Source organism: Alexandromys fortis, unplaced genomic scaffold, assembly GCF_014885135.2.
Source record: "Alexandromys fortis isolate MF-2015 unplaced genomic scaffold, M_Fortis_MF-2015_v1.1 scaffold_50, whole genome shotgun sequence".
NCBI lineage: Eukaryota > Metazoa > Chordata > Mammalia > Rodentia > Cricetidae > Alexandromys > Alexandromys fortis.
Window position 1 is genome coordinate 11,308,112 of NW_026067932.1, and position 17,839 is coordinate 11,325,950.

At 44.9% G+C, this 17,839-nt stretch overlaps 1 protein-coding gene across 3 annotated transcripts in view; it reads left to right on the plus strand.

Annotated features, from left to right (window-relative positions):
• Abtb3 (ankyrin repeat and BTB domain containing 3) overlaps positions 1–6,649 on the plus strand; it is a 245,625-nt gene extending 238,976 nt beyond the window's left edge. For 2 of the 3 annotated variants that reach the window (XM_050145663.1, XM_050145665.1), the window contains one exon: positions 4,384–6,649. In XM_050145663.1, the coding sequence (XP_050001620.1) occupies positions 4,384–4,674 (291 nt within the window). In that variant the 3' untranslated portion in view covers positions 4,675–6,649. Of the gene's footprint in view, positions 1–466; positions 2,065–4,383 lie in introns of those variants that run through there. The other variant, XM_050145664.1, reaches the window with a different exon arrangement.
• The last annotated feature ends 11,190 nt before the right edge of the window (positions 6,650–17,839 follow it).

Here is a 17,839-nt window from a genome sequence, read left to right on the forward strand (position 1 = left end):
TCTCAGCCTCAGTTTCCCTTCCTATTCAGAATGAGGCCTTGTCCTGTGACCCCCCAAGAGCAGGACTTGTATGGTAGGAGTGACCTCTGTGCTAGGAGGTCTCCCGGCTGAAGAATTCGGTGCCTGTATGGTGACTATATTGGATAGGACCCCAGCTCTGACTGACGCTTCAACTGCTGAGATCTCTTGAAGACCATAGAGTCTCTATGTACATCCATGTCCTGACAGTACTCCTAGGCTATCCCACCCATCCTGAAACTTGGGAAACTTAGGCTCAAAAAAAAAAAAAAAAAAGACTGGACTTGCACAAGGCAAGATGTAGAAGAATGAACATCAGGTCTTTGAGTAGGAGTTCCAAAGCCACAGCCTGGGGATAGGAAGATGGTTTGGTGAAGCATCAGGTTGATGCTCCTGAGTGAGTGGTCTCCGTCATGGTAACCACCTGCTTCCTTTCCTCTCCCCACAGTTCCTTGGGGTCACGGAGCTCTCAGCATACTGCGAAGGCTACTTTCTTAAAAATATGATGGTCCTCATCGAAAATGAAGCGTTCAAGCAGCTCCTGTATGACAAGAACGGCGAAGGGACTGGCCAGGATGTGCTTCAGGACTTACAGAGGACGTTGGCCATTAGGATTCAGTCCATCCACCTGTCCTCCTCCAAGGGTTCCGTGGTGTGAAATGCCTCCATGTGGCAAATGCGGTTCCGTGGCGTGAGATGCCTCCGTGTGGCAAATGCTTCCCCGGAGCACGATTTCTGGTTCCCTCCTGCACTGGCTCCACAAAACACACATACACAAAAATTCTCCCTGGTGTCTCTTTCTGCTGGGCCAAGGAGCTGCCTCCACTGCCTCAGCCTCTCTCCGGTCAGTGATCTTGGCTTCTGTGTGCTCCTGAGTGAAGAACCTTCCGTGAGTCTGCAGGTTAGATTGTAGCTATGTCCAGAACCTGCAAGCCAACGTAGCAGCCAAGCCACCTCCAATGGAAAATGCCCAGGAGCCATGGACACCTTCTGCTGAGGACCACAGTCTAACAGATGGACCAAGGCTGAAAAGGCCCCTTACTTCCTGGTTGACCTTGAAGAGCATCACATGACAGACGAATGACTTTAGAAGCTGTTCTTGCTCAGGCAACAGTCACGGTGGCTAGTTATAGACACTGTTGCTCAGCATGAGGAAATCACACGGCCAATTTTTAGGGGCAGGAACTTTTTAAAAAACGTTCGTGTGTAGCAAACACAGAGCAGTCTCGTAGTTTCAAACATATTTCTAAAAGCTTAACGGTTCATTTTCAACTGAGTTGTGTTTAAGGGTTCTTTTGTTCTTTTTTTGTAGACAGTAAGTAGCAGGTCCGTGCCATGTAAACTTGCATCCGACAAATTCCTGCTGATATTATCTATACAAGGTCACATACTCCTGCCTTAGTGATTCGATCATGGTTACACAAAAGAGGTGCACTGCCAACTGCCAACTGTCTCTAATTATCTCAAATCCCGTAGTTGACAATACTCTGCATGCTGACCATGAATTTAGGGTGAGACTGAGACACCCCCGATAACAAAACATGCATTTGCATGGGACCCGAACCTATAAGGCATCATGCCGTGCTTCGTCTCCTTTTGCCAAAGTTAGATAATGTTGCCCGACTTCCTGCTAAAAGCCCATTTGGTGAAACAAACATATTCGTTTCTTTTCTGGTTATGAATGGTTCTGGGGATGCTTTTACAGAAATATGTTCATTTCTGATACCGAATAGGGGCGGGGGAGCACGTCAGAGAATTTGCTATTAATCTCAGAGCTTTATCTGTATTCTCAGAAGATGTTCATAGTTTGTTACTAGCCAGAGAGTATGACTATGTTAGATTATTTTTAAAGATGAAAAGTGTATGATAGATAGGCTCACCACTTTCTGCATTCTGAGAGTGTACAGTCTACAATTATCTATGATGAAAATTTATATTGACAGGGTTATGTTTGCTCTGCCTATAATATATATACATATTGTGTGTTTGTATATATATACATATATATATGCAAAAGAGATTGGTAAAGTGCCACAATACTCCAAATAGTTCTTGAGTTACGGCCTTTTTGCTTCTCGTTCCTTATTTTGAATCCTAGATACATCACGGTTAAAAACTGGGAGGGTGGTTTTTAATCTCTTAGGATGGCAAAGTTTTGTTGATAAACCTATTTCCTAGCATGCTTTATGGAAGTTGCGCCAAATCCTAGAGTCTAAAGGAACTTGTATCTTCCACCTATTGTCCTTCTCGCTCAATGCCTGTCAAGGACCCACATTGAGTCTTGTTCCATGGGTGTGGCGTGCACGATATCCAGTCTGAGTCCGTCTGCAGTATCACCCCTTTGTGGTGCAAGTCCTTGAGGCCTCTCTTCCATGTAGCCATTGTGAACCATCCCTACCATCAAATGAGAAAGGGAACCGCTGCTTGAGGTGACAACCAGGTCACACACAGGGTGGCATTCGGTCACTTGTCTTCAGGGATGCTGCTCCCTAACCTAGCTGGTTTCTCTGTGAAGGTCTACTGCTCTCTGGACGTCCGTGTGTTGATCTGTACATTGGTAACTCCCACCCAGGCTTCTGTTACAATTTGGTGTGTTTTCTCTGTCATTAAAAAAAAAATATTTCCCACAGTCTGCATCCTCTGTGTGGTACACAGGAGCGCCTCATCCCTTAGCTCAGGCCTGGGGTCTTCCCTCAGCTGAGAGGTTAGAATGTGGCTCTGTAAAACATGTGGAGAATAGGAACTAGACAGAATAGAGGATGGAGTGCATGTGGAGATGGCAGTGGGAGGGGTCTGGAAGGGTCTGTGTGCACCTCTGAGTGATTCTCCAGGTTTCCCTTCCATCAGTCAAAGGGGATATATATATATATTCAGCCTGCCTCAGAAGGTCCTTTGGCATAGTCTGGAAAGAGCGGTCAGGAGAGAAGGAACATAACCTCTCAGGACAGGAAGCCCACCATTTCTGACCTGTTTCCCCCCTCTGCATAGAATCAGATGAATGAGCTCTTTAGTGTGTTCCTTTTAGCAAAATAAAATGAGTTTTGTAGCCACCACGAATTCTTTGTGTAACAAGTGGCTTTGCCACTCGTGAGAGCCTGTGCAGGGACTCTCCACATCTGAGGGACAGGGCGTCCCTACTTCTGCAAGATTAACTCAATTAGCCTCAATTGTGGCTTCTGGGCCCACCCCCACGGTAATTTGGTGCTATCCCTAAATACCATACCTCTTCTCTGAAACAGAATCCTCACCCCTTTGGGAAACCAGGTGTGGGCACCAACCACTAGCTAAAATGGAAAAAATGCAAGGGAGGAATTGGATGGAAATCACTGGGATTCTTTTTGTTATTGTTTTTATTAAGCCATATCTTTTTCTCTGATCCTCTGTCTACTCCCCCACTCCCATTCTACCCTCTCCCATGATTGCCACATTCCCAATTTACTCAAGAGATCTTGTCTTTTTCTACTTCCCATGTAGATTAGATAAACCTGGGATTCTATGATGCCGTTTGCTCCTCTTTCTGATTCTTTGTGGGTTGCACATTGAGTTTTCATGTAAATGCCCAGGCAGAAATGTCACTCCAGCTTGGGCGGGGAGTCCCACGAAGAAGACCTTTTATTGCATTCAGGACTTGCACTGGGATGTGTGGACAAAAAGTCTAAGAAAAGCACTAACAGCCTAGGGTCTGCTTTCAGAAGCCAGCACTCACCTCTCTCTGCCTGCCTGGAGTCGTTCATGACTGTTACCTCCTGCTAATTTTCATACCCTTTCTGACCAGTGCCCCATCCTCCAGAGACCCTGCAAAGCTGACAGTCCATTCCCAGGTCCCTCTCAGCAACAGACGCCTTAGAGTCTCCCCTTTCCAACCTGGTTCTGCCCCCTGACTAACCCTGAAACTCTGTACAACTCATCGACATGTCTAGTTTACATTGTCGTCTGTGGAAAATTTTTTCAGAGGGGACGCAAGTCAGTCAGTAGAGTGCTTGCCTAGCAAGCACTAAAAGCCCAAAGTTCAAATCCCAGCCACCATATAAACCAGGTGAAATGGTCCACACCTATAATTCTAGCAGTAGAGAAGGTGGGGGCAGGAGGATCAGGAAGTCGGCTCCATCCATGGTTACCTGTGAGGCCAACCTGAGCTGCAGGAAGAAAGGGAAGAAGGAAGGTAGAAGAAAGAAAGTGGAAGAGAAAATTTAGGTTTCGCTACAATTAGCTGGTGGTATCAGAAGGGGTGTGCCCTGTGGATCCCCCACTGCTAACAGCAGAAAGAAGGCATTCCTAAACTCCTAACGCTAAGCAGAGGGAAGAAGGAATTGGCAATTTGGACAAGCAAAAGAACATTTAGTGCCTTTTGCCTTTTGTTTCCAGAACTTTCTACATGATTCCCATGATGCCTTGCAGTTTCCCTGGACTTTCCTGCTCATCCTAATGGACGTGGGGAACCTCCCTGAAAAACTTAAGTATCTTGTTTGTAATTCTTGTTCCCAGCACACTGCCTCACACGGTCAGTCAACAAAGAATGGTTATGTCAACATAAGCAAGTTAATGTTCTTCCCTGTAAATAGGACATTTTTGAGTATTAATGTTCCAGGGATTCATTCTCCAAATCCACTCAAGAAGGTAAGGATTACACCCATGGCTCCTGTAATGTTTGCCTAACATTCCAGGCTCCACGAAAGACTAAAAAGAGCCCTGACTCCACCAGAGTCGCCCACCTAGCCAGGAATGAGAATCGTGGTTCTGTGGACAAGGAGAAGGTAATCACAGCTCCTCAAATGAATCCCAGTAGAAATCAGTCCCAGAAAAACCTGGGACCCCTGTCACCAGGGAACCAGTTCCAGCCCCATCTGCCCCTTGCTGCCTTTTGTATGTCCCCAACCCCTCCACTGAGAAATGGCTCAGACTCTGCTCTATCTGCATCACCTCTGGTCCTCCCCACTCCGCTGAGGCCAGCAGTATATGTCTTTGGACTAAGCCTCTGAGGAAGTTATTATGATTTCTTTTTTTTTTCCCTACTCTCTTTAAAAATAACGCAGTAGATTTCGAACTTCCTGCTCAGGAGGAAAAAAATAGAACCTATACTCAGCAATCAAACTGCACTTTAGCTCCCGCTCCTGATGAGACGTCAGATAATGAGTGCCCTGCAGAAGGACACATCTCCAAGTTTAGATCCGAATAAGAAAAGACAATCTGTCTGTGTGAATAGGCAATTAAAAAAGATGCCCTGATGTTCATCTACTCCTCTGGCTGTGGCTCTTCAGAGTCAACCTTCCCACGAGTTCTGAATTTTAATGTCTTAAACCTCCGGGGTGAAGAGAAAGCTGACAAGAGCAGAGGATGGTGGGTGTGGCCGAAGGGCTCACTAGGTCCTGCTTCTGCCATCAGCCGCTTGGGAGACCTTGGTCAGGCCTCTTCCATGTCCTGGACTTTCTTTCTCATCTCTGAAACGGGGTACATCAGAGCTGGTGTTCTGTGGGTCTAGACTCTCCCCTTAATACATTGGTATATCTTAAAACCTGATAGCACTGTTTAGCATGAGAGAACATTCTGGAATGAGTTGGTCACATGATGTCTTTGTCAAACAGGCTCCCAGCAGGAAACCAAGCACAAGCCTCAGAACAAGGTCCCCAGATATTTAATTCTGAAGATCGCTCTCACTAGATCAGTCACACTGTGAGCATCTTGTTTTCAACTTGCTGGTTTACTCAGTGTTTTATTCATAGATTTGTAAGAAATGGCAAAAAGAAAAAAAAAGGCCCATGTCCCTTTCCCACAGCTTCCTCCAATGGTGGAAATTAGGTTTGTCTAATATACAAAATCTGGAAATTGGCATTGGTATGGTGTGTGCTTAGTTCTGTGACATCGTATGGAGATTCATGCAAACACCACCACAGTCACCATGCCGCCGCCACCACAGAGATCTGCCTTCTGCTGCCCTTCTAGTATTAAAGACAAATGTATTCAGTGTCACACAAAGAAGCACACAAATGAAGCAAAGTAGCTAAGCCAAGCAATGTCTCTTTGAGAAAAGGGTTTGACCCCAACCGGGCTAGCAAGCACACTAGGACAAGAAGCTCTCTTGGCTTTCATTCTAAAGCAGGTGATGATTTTGTCTTTTCCCCTATAGTCATTCAGTTTGGCTAGTTTTAAAGGAATTGGCACAAAAGAAATTAAGAAAAGTAGAAAGAAGTCAGCACTCCCGGCCATCAAGTTCTGGGGGATGGGCCTTTTGCATAAATTTAAGTTTTACTAGGCAGGTGAAGATTCATGGGATATTCCCTCTTGGCAGGCTTAGCTATCTCTGATAGAAAAAAATATTTTCCTCACATCAGCCAGTCCCACATACGACATACCAGGCACTTTATTCCCGACAAGCATACACCTGATCAGCATTTCTGTGTCTCCGTTAGTTCAAGAATGTTATAGAAATGGAGTCATACAATAGTACCAAGTGTGTGTTCCTCCTCCTCCTTCTCTCCCTCCTCCTCCTCCTCTTCTTTCTTGTTTGTGGAATCCAGACTTGAACCCAGGGCCTCATATTATGACAGGGATCCTCCGCTGTGCTACAGCCTCGTTTTCTTTTCTAAACTTTCTAATTCTGAGACAAAGGCCTCACTAAGTAGCTAAGGCTGGGTTTGAGTTTGTGACACCCCCCCACCCACACACACACACACACACACACACATACACACACACACACTCAGCCTTTTGAGGTGAGATGATAGGATATATCCCTCGGAGCAGCATAGATACTTTGTTCCTTTTTAGTGTTAAAGAATTCTCTCTAGAGATGAAGCATAGATACTTTGTCCCCAGAGCATAGATACTTTGTTCCTTTTTAGTCTTAAGGAATTCTCTCTCCATACCAAGCATAGGTACTTTGTCCCCAGAGCATAGATACTTTGTTCCTTTTTAGTGTTAACTAATTCTCTCTCCATCCCTTGCTCATTGGGTTCACATGGGCCTGCTGGAGAGCAAACCCAGACCCTCCCTATGCCAGGCAAGCAAGCAAGCTCCAATGAGGCTGCATCCTTCTGCTACGTTCTCAGGAAGCATGGTGATGAGATGACTTAGCTCTGGCAGCTGATTGGTCCTCACTCATAGAAATCAATTCTGTCTCCTAAGCACTGACTCGGGTCAGTGACTGCAGCATGTGTCACAAGAAAGCACCAACAATCCCGGGTATGTGGTAAATCCCTGGGGTCCAGGATGCCTCCCCCTGGGCTAACCAGACCTTTATCCGATCTGTAAGTTCTTTCTACAGCTGGCGTAGGTTGGGCTTCACAGGCTCGTTATGCATCCAAGACTTGAGAGTCCCATGACAATGCGAACTGTGATTCAGTCCCATTGACGCGGCTGGGCCAAAGGCCACGCTTTCACACTCTACACCTAGGCAAAGGCCTAGGGTATAAGAGGTCAGAGGCATATGCCTTTAATCCTAGCACTCAAGAAGCAGAGGCAGGTGGATCTTTGTGAGTTGGAAGCCAGCCTGGTCTACAGAGAGCTCTAGGACAGTAAGAACTATATAAAGAGACACTATTGCACAGACAAACAAATAAATGACATGAAGAGGGGTTGAGGTAGACACATGACACCAAACTGACCTTCACATGCACACACATGCACACACCCATACAAACACTCGCTCACAGATACACACGCACACACACATGCCACTTACATACATGCATACCAAGAGAGGAAGAAAGGGAGGAAAGGAGGAAGGGAGGGAGACAGAGACAGGTCGGGGTGGGGGGATTGTGAGCACCAATATTCATTATTCTTTGCTTCCTGTCCCTGGATACAGCAAAGCCAACTACCTCATCTTCCTGCCGCCATAATTCCCCACCATGGAACAAAGGCCTCAAACCGCGAATCAACAGAAACCCTTTTCTCCTTAAATTGCTTTTGAAATTTTCAATTTGCAATTTCAGGGCAAGAAAAGGCTGGAAGGTTATTTGAAATAGAAAAGAAGGTGGGGCATGAGCACAAAAGATGTGATGAAAGCCACATGCTCTGGAGAAGCAAGCAGAGGCAGATGGACAGGCCCAGAGGAGTCAGGGAGGCACCAGGAATCAGGGCGGTTCCACCGTGGACTCAGCCAGGAGCAAACACGCTTGTAATCCCAGCACTGAGAAGCAGAGATGGGAGAATCAGGGGTTCAACACCTGAGCTACACGAGACTTTGTCTCAAAAAAAAATTGAAAGAAAAAATCAAAACAGAACACAGTGAGGGGAACTATGTCCCATCACAGAAAATCCTAGGGAAAACACTTATCAACCCTTTGACAGGGGTTCAAGGCATACAAGGTCGCAGAGTTTAAAGGTCTTTGCCGTCCTGGGACAGCATTATTCATTCTTCACTTCTGAAGAGAATCATTTCCATGTTGTCGAAGATGGATGCCTGCCCTGATGGATCTCGTGTAGCATGTATAATGACCTCGCGGCACCCATTCATTTTTTTTTGCAGGGACTGCATTTTATTAAAACCTGTCACCCTATCTATCTGTCCTCGTCAAGTTAGTGAGACGGCAGGCGGATTCATTAGTCTTACTTATCTAGTACAGATGGAAGAGAAATGGGCCACAAAGCCCCACCAGCTAGAGGGAGGAAAGGGAACTAGAAGCAGCTCAGTCACTGAAATATGGAACTTCTTTTTATAAAGGAAAAAAAATGGATTCCAGTCATCAATCAAGTTAGGGAAGAGTCTCTTTATTCCTTCCTTTTTATAATTAGAGCATTCTATTCTTCCATTTTTTATGTATTATTTTAATTAGCATACAGAGTAGCTGGTTTCCTTATGGCATTTTCATATATATTTTAGTCAGTCCCCTCCCCCATCCTTGCACCCTTCACCCCAGTAATCCCTTTACACTTTCATGTCTCTTATATTCCATCACCCCCTCCCAACCCTCCTTTTTCCTCTTATAGGCCCCTTTCTAGTCTCATGACCTATACCCTAACCCAGTCCCACGTAAATATACATGTTCTATCTTTATGTCTGTCATGAAGCAATCTCTTACTACAAACTCAAAGGATTCATTAAATTAATTTTAAAAACTTAATTAACATATATATTCTATATATATATATATATATATATATATATATTCTATCTGTGTGTATGCTTGCAAGCCAAAAGAGGGCACCAGACCTCATTACAGATGGTTGTGAGCCACCATGTGGTTGCTGGGAATTGAACTCAGGACCTTTGGAAGAGCAGGCAATGCTCTTAACCACTGAGCCATCTCTCCAGCCCCCTTAATTAACTTTTAAGACAGGGTCTGTGGTAGTGGTTTTCAACCTTCCTAATACTGTAACACTTTAATACAGCTCCTCATGTTGGGTGACCCCCCACACACCATAAAATTATTTTCACCGCTACTTTGTAACTGTAATTTTGCTACTGTTAATAAATTGTAATGTAAATATCTGTGTTTCCCAATGGTCTTAGGCAACCCCTGTGAAGGGGTTGTTCGACCCACAAATGGGTCCAGACCCGTACATTGAGAGCTGATGGTCTAGGGTGTACTATAGCCCAGGGTGGCCTCAAACTCAGCATATAGTTGAGGATGAGGGGCGGGATAATAGGCATGTGCTGTGCCTGGAGAGGGATATTTTTAAGATTAAATTGCAACATAAGAGTGTGGGTGGCACACAGGAAGTGTTGAGCATTTCTCATGGTTTTGTTTTAATACAGGGTCCCATGAATACCAGGCTAGCCTGGAACTGACCATATACCTGAAGGTAGCCTTGAGCTCCAGGTCCTCCTGGCTCCACTTTCCAAGTGCTGGAACTGCAATCGTGCACCACTACATCTGCTGGGAATAAAACCCAATGCTTTGCGCATGCTAAAAACTCTACAGTCTCACCTGCATCCCCAGACCCTCTTATCTGGTGGGAATAAAACCCAATGCTTTGTGCATGCTAAAAACTCTACAGAAGAACCTCTTAGGCGGTTCTTGAACTAAGTTCAACAGAAAAAAAACAAAACAAAACAATAGAATGAGTTTGGCACAGTGTCTAGTGAATGAGTTCCCTCGTCAGCCTCAGTCCTGCCCATAGAATGAATGTCACTGCCTTAAGACAGTAGGAGATTCAAGCCTTCTTGAAAGCACCAGGGGGAGGGGTATTTCTGTCTAAATTCAGAATGTTGTGTTCACAGAGGCTATGCAAGAAGGAAGCTGTGCATTGCTCAGACCCTACTTCCCCAGTAAATTGACTCCCCAAAGACCATCCCTGACTCTGCAAGGCCTCTAGTAAGAGGCAGTCAAGAACCGTTCCCACCTCACGCTGCCCTGTGGAGTATGAGAAAGTATCTACTCAGTTTCAGGTTGATCTGTGACACTTTTGACAGCCTCGGTCCCGGGAGCTCAGGAGCATCTTCTGTGCAGAGCCATCACTGTGGTAAGAGAATTTCATTGTATGAATGACAGCCAATTGTCAGATTTCATCTTAGAGGCCACAGGAGCACAGCCTGCATCCCACGCCTCTGTCAGCTGTGTTAGAGATGTTTCTGACACTGAAATCTCATGCGCTACAATTTTCATTTGTGTGGGGGCTGGTGTGTTTTCTATCTGTGCACTTTTCCTGTTCCTCTTCATACGCATCACCTCAACCCTTGTAGTAAATTCTGCATAAGAATTTTCATTTCTGCTTCCCAGGCAGGGAAACTAAGGCAAAGTCACAAAGTAAGTGGCAGACCTGAATGGCAGGTGGAGCTGGTCTGACTACTCACACCTTCTGCTCAGCTCTGCCTCCTCATTTAGATGTTTCCCTTTTTGTTGTTTTTCTTTTTCAGATTTATTATTTAAGAATTTCATGCATGTATACAACAAAACACAATAATATCTATCCTCTATTTCTCTCCCTCAACTCTGCCCAAGTCTCAGCACTTTGACCTGCAGTTATGAATCTGTACTGACTGCTACCCACTGCAGAAAGACACTTGTGTGACAGAGCTGAGCAAGGCTGGGCCTGTGGGTTTCAACACAAATAGTGGGAAGGCAGTTTGACAACATGACCATTTAGCAAACTAATGATAACAGGCTCTGTTAGCCAGGGCTCTGCCATTTTGTAAGCTCCTCCATTTTTATTCAATTATGACAATTCCAATGGTTATAGTAATTTGGTTTCCAGAAGTAAGTTAACTTGCTTTTCTAGGTTCATTCAGTCTTCCTGCCTCCCTCTCTCCCTTCTTCTCTCCCTCCCTCTCTCCCTTCCTCCTTCCCTCCTTTCTTTCTTTCTTTCTTTCTTTCTTTCTTTCTTTCTTTCTTTCCTTCTTCCTTCCTTCTAGGCATCTCACTATGTAGACTAGGCTGACCTTAAACTTGCAGAGATCCACCTGTCTCTGCCTGCCAAGTGCTGAAATTAAAGGATACACTACCAGCTTCTCTGGATTCTTTACTACTCCCCTGTCCTGTGAGCCTCAGGTAATATTTAACTAGGAAAGATGTTTATCAACCATGTAACATTCTTGAACTGACTACTCCTCGGTGGTTAGTCTGAGCAATGACTAACAACAGACCAAAAAGGAAAGTTTTCAACCTCCTCCCCCACCCACCCTTCCCTTTTTGCCCTGTAACTACCCTGGCTTATAAGTGGGTTGTACTGGCTAGTTTTATGTCAACTTGACACAAACTAGAGTCATCAGAAAGGAGGGAGCCTCTACTGAGAAAATGCCTCTATAAGAGTGGGCTATAGGCAAGCCTTAGGACATTTTCTTAATTAGTGATTGATGGAGGAGGGTCTGAAACATTATGGATGGTGCTACCCTGGGCTTGTGGTCCTGGGTTCTATAAGAAAACAGGTTGAGCAAGTCACAAGGAGCAAGCCAGTAAACAGCACCCCTCCATGGCTTCTGCATCAGTTCCTGCCTTCAGGTTCCTGCCCTGGTTCCAATCTTGTTCTGACTTTCTTTGATGATGAACTAACTGTGATGTGGAAGCATAAGTTGAATTAACCCTTTCCTCTTCAAGTTGCTTTGGTCATGGTGTTTCATCACAGTCATAGCAACCGTGAGACATGGGTGGTAAGTTCTGATTCTTACAAAGGCTCCCTCTGTAGGTTTATTTTCCCCCCAAATAAAAACCTGAACATTGTGGAGTTTCTCCTCACCTTGTCCTTCTTTCCTTCTCATTCCTTCTTTCCTTCTCCTCTCAGGTTCCACTTTAGGGACTGTGACCTCCTAATCATGGGCTTTTGATCAGGTTTATGGGAAGCAGGTCCCAAATCCAATCAGAGAGTAGCTGGTTGCCCAAAGACAGTCCTGCCACTATTACACCAATGGGCACATCTTACCTGGCAGGCCAGAATTGCAGCATGCAGAGTCCAGGACCAGAGAACAATATAGGTTTTGGAAGTGTGACTTTTAGTCTTTTATTAGAACAAAGGAAACCACCAAATACTGGCCTAATTCTAGAACTTTTAGAATGAGATGAGCCCACAAAGGGAGGTGGCCTTTTTACTACTGCTCTGAGGATGGAGAATATAATAGTTATTCTTCATTGTCAACTTGATAAAATTGGGAATTAACTACAACCCAAGAAGCAAGGTACACACCTATGAGGGTTTTTTATTAATTAAACTTTTTGTGTGAAGACCCACTTCTAATCTGGATATCTGAGGTGGGAAGACACACCTTTAATATTAGCCACACCTTTGGCTGGCAGCCAATATAAAGGACATGGAAGAAGGAAGTGCTTGCTCTTGCACTCTCTGACAAGCCCATCCCTTCATTGGCATTAGAGCATACTTCTCCAGGATTCTGGAGTGTACTGAAGGTCAGCTGAGACATCCAGCCTCATAGGCTGAACAAGTATTGAATTGAATTCTTGGACCTTCTCTTGGTAAACAGCCATTGTTGTACTAGCTGGACCACAACCTGTGAGTCATTCTAATAAATCCCATAGATAGATAGATAGATAGATAGATAGATAGATAGATAATACATAAGTAGATAGATGATAGATAGTAAATAGATGATAGATAGATAGTAGATGGATGCTAGATGATAGTAGATATATGATAGATTGATAGATAGTAGATAGATGATAGATAGATAGATAGTAGATGGATAGATAGTAGATAGACAATAGATATTAATAGATGATAGTAGAGATAGATAGATAGATAGAGGATAGATAATAGATAGATGATTGATAGATAATAGGTGATAGATAGATAGTAGATAAATTCATTCTATCAGTTCTTTTCCTCTACAGAACTCTGACTAACACAATAAACATGGTGGTGGTTCTTGCATGCAGATTTCTTACTTGCACAGGAGTACAACATTAGGTTGTCCTTGCTGAAACTACACTAAAAACAAGTTTGAGGCCTTGGAAGTTAGCTCAGACAGTAAAGAGCTTGCTGCACAAGCATGCTACCCTAGAATAGCCTACTTGTTGAATTCTAAGCCACCGAGAGACGATGTCTCGAATACAAGGTGAGCAGCACCTGAAGTTGTCCTCTGCCACCTGCAGTCAGAGGTCCAGAAACCACTGAGTATTTTGGTGGCTAGGAGGCTCGGCATTATCTTTTTCCTAGGTCACTATGAGCTGCTCCTTTTCCTCTGAGAGCACTGGGAAGGGATGGAAATGGGAAGTGGGGAGGAGATACTGAAAGTGCTTTCTGCATTCTTCTGGAGTAAGACATTGAAGAGATCCATGTCCTCTGAGGCATCTCCCTACCATTCTGTGTGCGTTCTTCTATTGCCAGTGATCCCCTTGGCTGAGGGCATAGGGTGCTTTTCAAGTCCTTGGTGAATGTTTGCTAAATTAACTTTCCCACTGATGGCTCTTTCCTGGCTGTCTCTCCCGGTGGGGATGTTGCAGGAAGCTTTAGCGCACTGCATGGGCAATCACCCTTTCCAGCCACCTGTTTTGATGACAGCTTTGTGAATTAGCAAGCATTAGATTGCAACCATTGCATTCCTGGGGAAAACGACACAGGATGAGAGGCTTTTTATGAAGCTACAAACACATGTAGGAGGTTTGCTTGTACCCACACCGGAGAAGAAGGTGAAGATGTGCAAAGAGATGCCAGCGCCTGTCCTTGGCTGTCAGAGATTATGTAAAAATGGACCCCATGGAGTCCTGTGCTGGGGAAGGAAAAGACTGAAGCCTTGATGTCAGCCAGAAGTGGATGCTTGTCTCTCGGTGATTTTCACACAGAACTGACAGGCTGTCAGGACACCTTGCAGGAGAGACTGGAGCAGAGGCAATGTGGGTCAGGATGGGTGGGACCACATCTTGACCAAGACTGCTTAGCTAACGCGGTGGTATAACTAAGACTTGCCCCCCCCATAGGCTCAGGCATTTGAACACTGGTCCCAGTTGGCCCTGTTAGTAGGAGGGTTCCTTCCTTGATCTAAAACCGGTACCTTCTACGATCATGTAAATGTGGTGGTCCCTACAGACTGTGGGAAGTAGCCGTAGACATATGATATGGACTATCATTGTCTGTGTATCTGATTTCAGACTCCGCTTCCCCAAATAAGACAGGAGATGGCTCGCTCCAGGCCACTCAGCTAGGTATGCATTTCAGGCCACCAGCTGCAACGTCTTTTGCCCATCACCAGCAACTCTAAGGCAATCCATCCCAGCTCTTCTCCTCTGTTCTCTGCAAGCATGTTTACTCAGGTTGCCAAGTTTGGCTCTCCAGACCACCTGCAAGACCATGCTGCCATCCTCAGTACGTGTGAAGCAGGAACACACAAATGAAGAAGCCACAGAAGAAAGCAAGTGTTGGATGTATGGTAAAATTCAAAGTTCAGGCATACCTTGAAAGTGTCCACTAGGTGGAGCCATACCAGTACGCATTCAGTGTGAAGAGCCTAACCTCTGCCTAGCAACACTGAGCTTGAAAAGTTTCTTTTATTCATTCATTTACCCAGCCATTCACTAAATCTTTGCTGAGTGTGAAAATACACACGACAGGTAAGGGAGCTACAACAATATAGACCATATCAAAACCACGTTATCTTATCTAGCACCATGATGGTTTGGGCCGGCGGTTCTTCTCCTTGCTTCAGTGGGATGGACACTTCCCAGTTTCTGTGTGATGACTATATCATTCCGCCCATTCATCCATATCAAGAGCCCAGCAGTGTCATCCTTCCCTTTTGACTTCAGATATTTATTTTGCCTCAACTCTCTGTCAGTCCCTAGGAAAGCTAGAATAGGGAAGACACCTATAGAGAAAAGAAACACGTGTATGGTATCGATTTGACCTGATCAATATGGTGATTAGTGTTTGTGAATGCCAGGAACCCTGCTCAAGATCCTCTGAAATAAAGCCAAGACCTTTCTCCTGTGCCCTCATAAAAGGGAGATCAAATCTTTGCCTAACCAGTCTTCCTATGCTTCTTGTAAGCGCATGATGGGTCTTTGTTCCTCCTGACATTTCCATCACTGCCAGAGGTTGGGTTCCAGGTGGCAAGGATGTGACTGAGTTCGTTATTACTGTGACTTTTCTCTCTGTGCAACACATTCCAGTCTTCCCTCCCAAAGTTGATGCTCAGATGTGGCAGAAAACACCCAGGGAGCGAAGCTAGATCCCAACACTCAAATAATGTGTGGTCTTAGGTTTATCGTCTCCTTTTTCTGCGCATCACTCCTCTCAGCTGTGGTAGTTAATTATGGCTGGGCTTTATTATTTTTTTCAAACAGGCCTTCTGATCAGGAGATGGCATCTCTCCCCACTTCCCTCCACCCCATCCCAGCCCAGTCCACAAACCAGCACAGAACGGAGTAAGATAAAGACAGGTGCTTATCTTCTAGGGCTGCTGGAGGTGAGGACACCGGAAGCCTGAAGCTGCAGCAGGTAGTGTGAAGCCATTTGTGGTGTTGGACTGGGGTTACGGGTTACCCGTCACTTACAAACTAAAAGGATGAATGAATCGAAGGTCAGCTTTACCAGGAAACTTGTATGACAGGAACAAAGGAGTTGGACGGCACCTGCCATTAATAGTTATGTCAGGCGGATCTCTGTGAGTTCAAGGCCAGCCTGGTCTACAAGAGCTAGTTCCAGGACAGGCCCCAAAGCCACAGAAAAACCCTGTCTCTAAAAACAACAACAAAGGAAGTTCAATGGTTTAGTCCATTCTCATCATGGGGGTAAGCATGGCCACATACGGGCAGACATGGTGCTGGAAACGTAGCTGAGAGATCTACATCTGCATCCAAAGGCAGCAGGAAGAGAGAGCAACACTAGACCTGGCTTGAGCATCTGAAATCTCAAAGCCCACCTCAGTGACACACTTCCTCCAGCAAGGGCACACCTACTCCAAAAGGTCACACCTCTTAACAGTTCCACTCCCTATAAGCCTGTGGGGGCCATTTTCATTCACCCACCACAATAGCATTCAAGGCTAGCTATTAATGCTTATCAGTCCAATTACACAGAGCACTGCTGCGGAGGGTGAACAGGAGCTGGCAAGGGCCTGGGTTCATCCACAGGGACCTTAACTCCCAGAATAATCAATGTGCTACCAACCCGCCTCTGGCAATGAGAGTTTTCTGGGCTAAATAAGCTCATTGCCTAAGAACAAAACTTAGAAACAGCTGCTTAAGCTCAGTTTGTCAGTTCTTGTTATAAAAAAAAACCAATAATGTCAGCTGTAGTTGGGTTTTCACTTTTCAAGCAAATTCACAACTTGGGCTGAAATGGCATACTGCTGAAATAAGTCCAGAAAAGGAAGGTAGTTTGTGCAGGTCCAAAAATAGCCGTCTAGCTAGCTTACCTTCTATTCTTTAATTTGTTCGTTCGTTTGACAAAAATTAAAATATTTATCAAGTGCTTGCCTTGCACTGGGCACTATGTTGGGTACAAACTAGACAGGAGCGGCCGCTCATAGGGCAACTGCCACAGGAAACCCCAACATCAACTACTCAAGCATACGCCCACCCGTGTGCCAGATGAACCCATCTAGACAATCGTAGCCAGATATTTAGAAGTAGCCTCTAAAAAGTAGTCAGTTAATAATGAAGAGTGTAGTTCTTGATAACATGCTTGCCTAGCATGCTCAAGACCCTGGGTTCAACCCAGCACAGTAAAAAGAAAGAAGTCAATTCATGATGTTATTCTAAATACAGCAAGGGTTTCTCACCCGTTCATTATAGCTGTATTTGTAATTATAAACATAAATTACACACTCAAAATGGATTGAGATAAATTTCATGTTATGTATATTTTGCAATAATAAAAATTATGGAGTTGGGGGGTCTGGTTCCATGGTAGAGAACTTGACTAGCATAAGCAAATTTTCATAATTTGATGGCCATTTTATGTGGGACACTTAAAACTGTATCTTCAACCTAATAAACAAAATGTATTACTATTAGTAACTGTGGTAACTTATGGGTGCTGTTTTCGGGAGAGTAGGGTGAGCTAGCGGCTAGTTTTATGTCAACTTGAAACAAGCTAGAGTCATCTGAGAGGAGGCACCCCAAAGACTAGCCTGAAAGCAAGACTATAGAGCATTTTTCTAATTAGTGACTGGTGTAGAAGGGCCCAGACAATTGTGGGTGGTGCCACCCTGGGCAGATGGTCCTGGGTCCTTCTAAGAAAGTAGACTGAGTAAGCCACGTGGTGCAAGCCAGTAAGTAGCACTCCTCTATGGCTTCTGCTTCAGTTCTGACACGCCTGCCTTGACGCCCACTGTGATAGTGACGTGGAAGAGTAAGTAAAGTTTCCCCTCCCTAGGTTCTTTTGGTCATGGTGTTTCATCACAACAATAAAGAATAAGACAGAGGGCTTGGTTATTTTTAGCCAAGTCTTGCTTCACAGTCCTGGCTGACCCCCAACAGAGGACTGTTAGGTC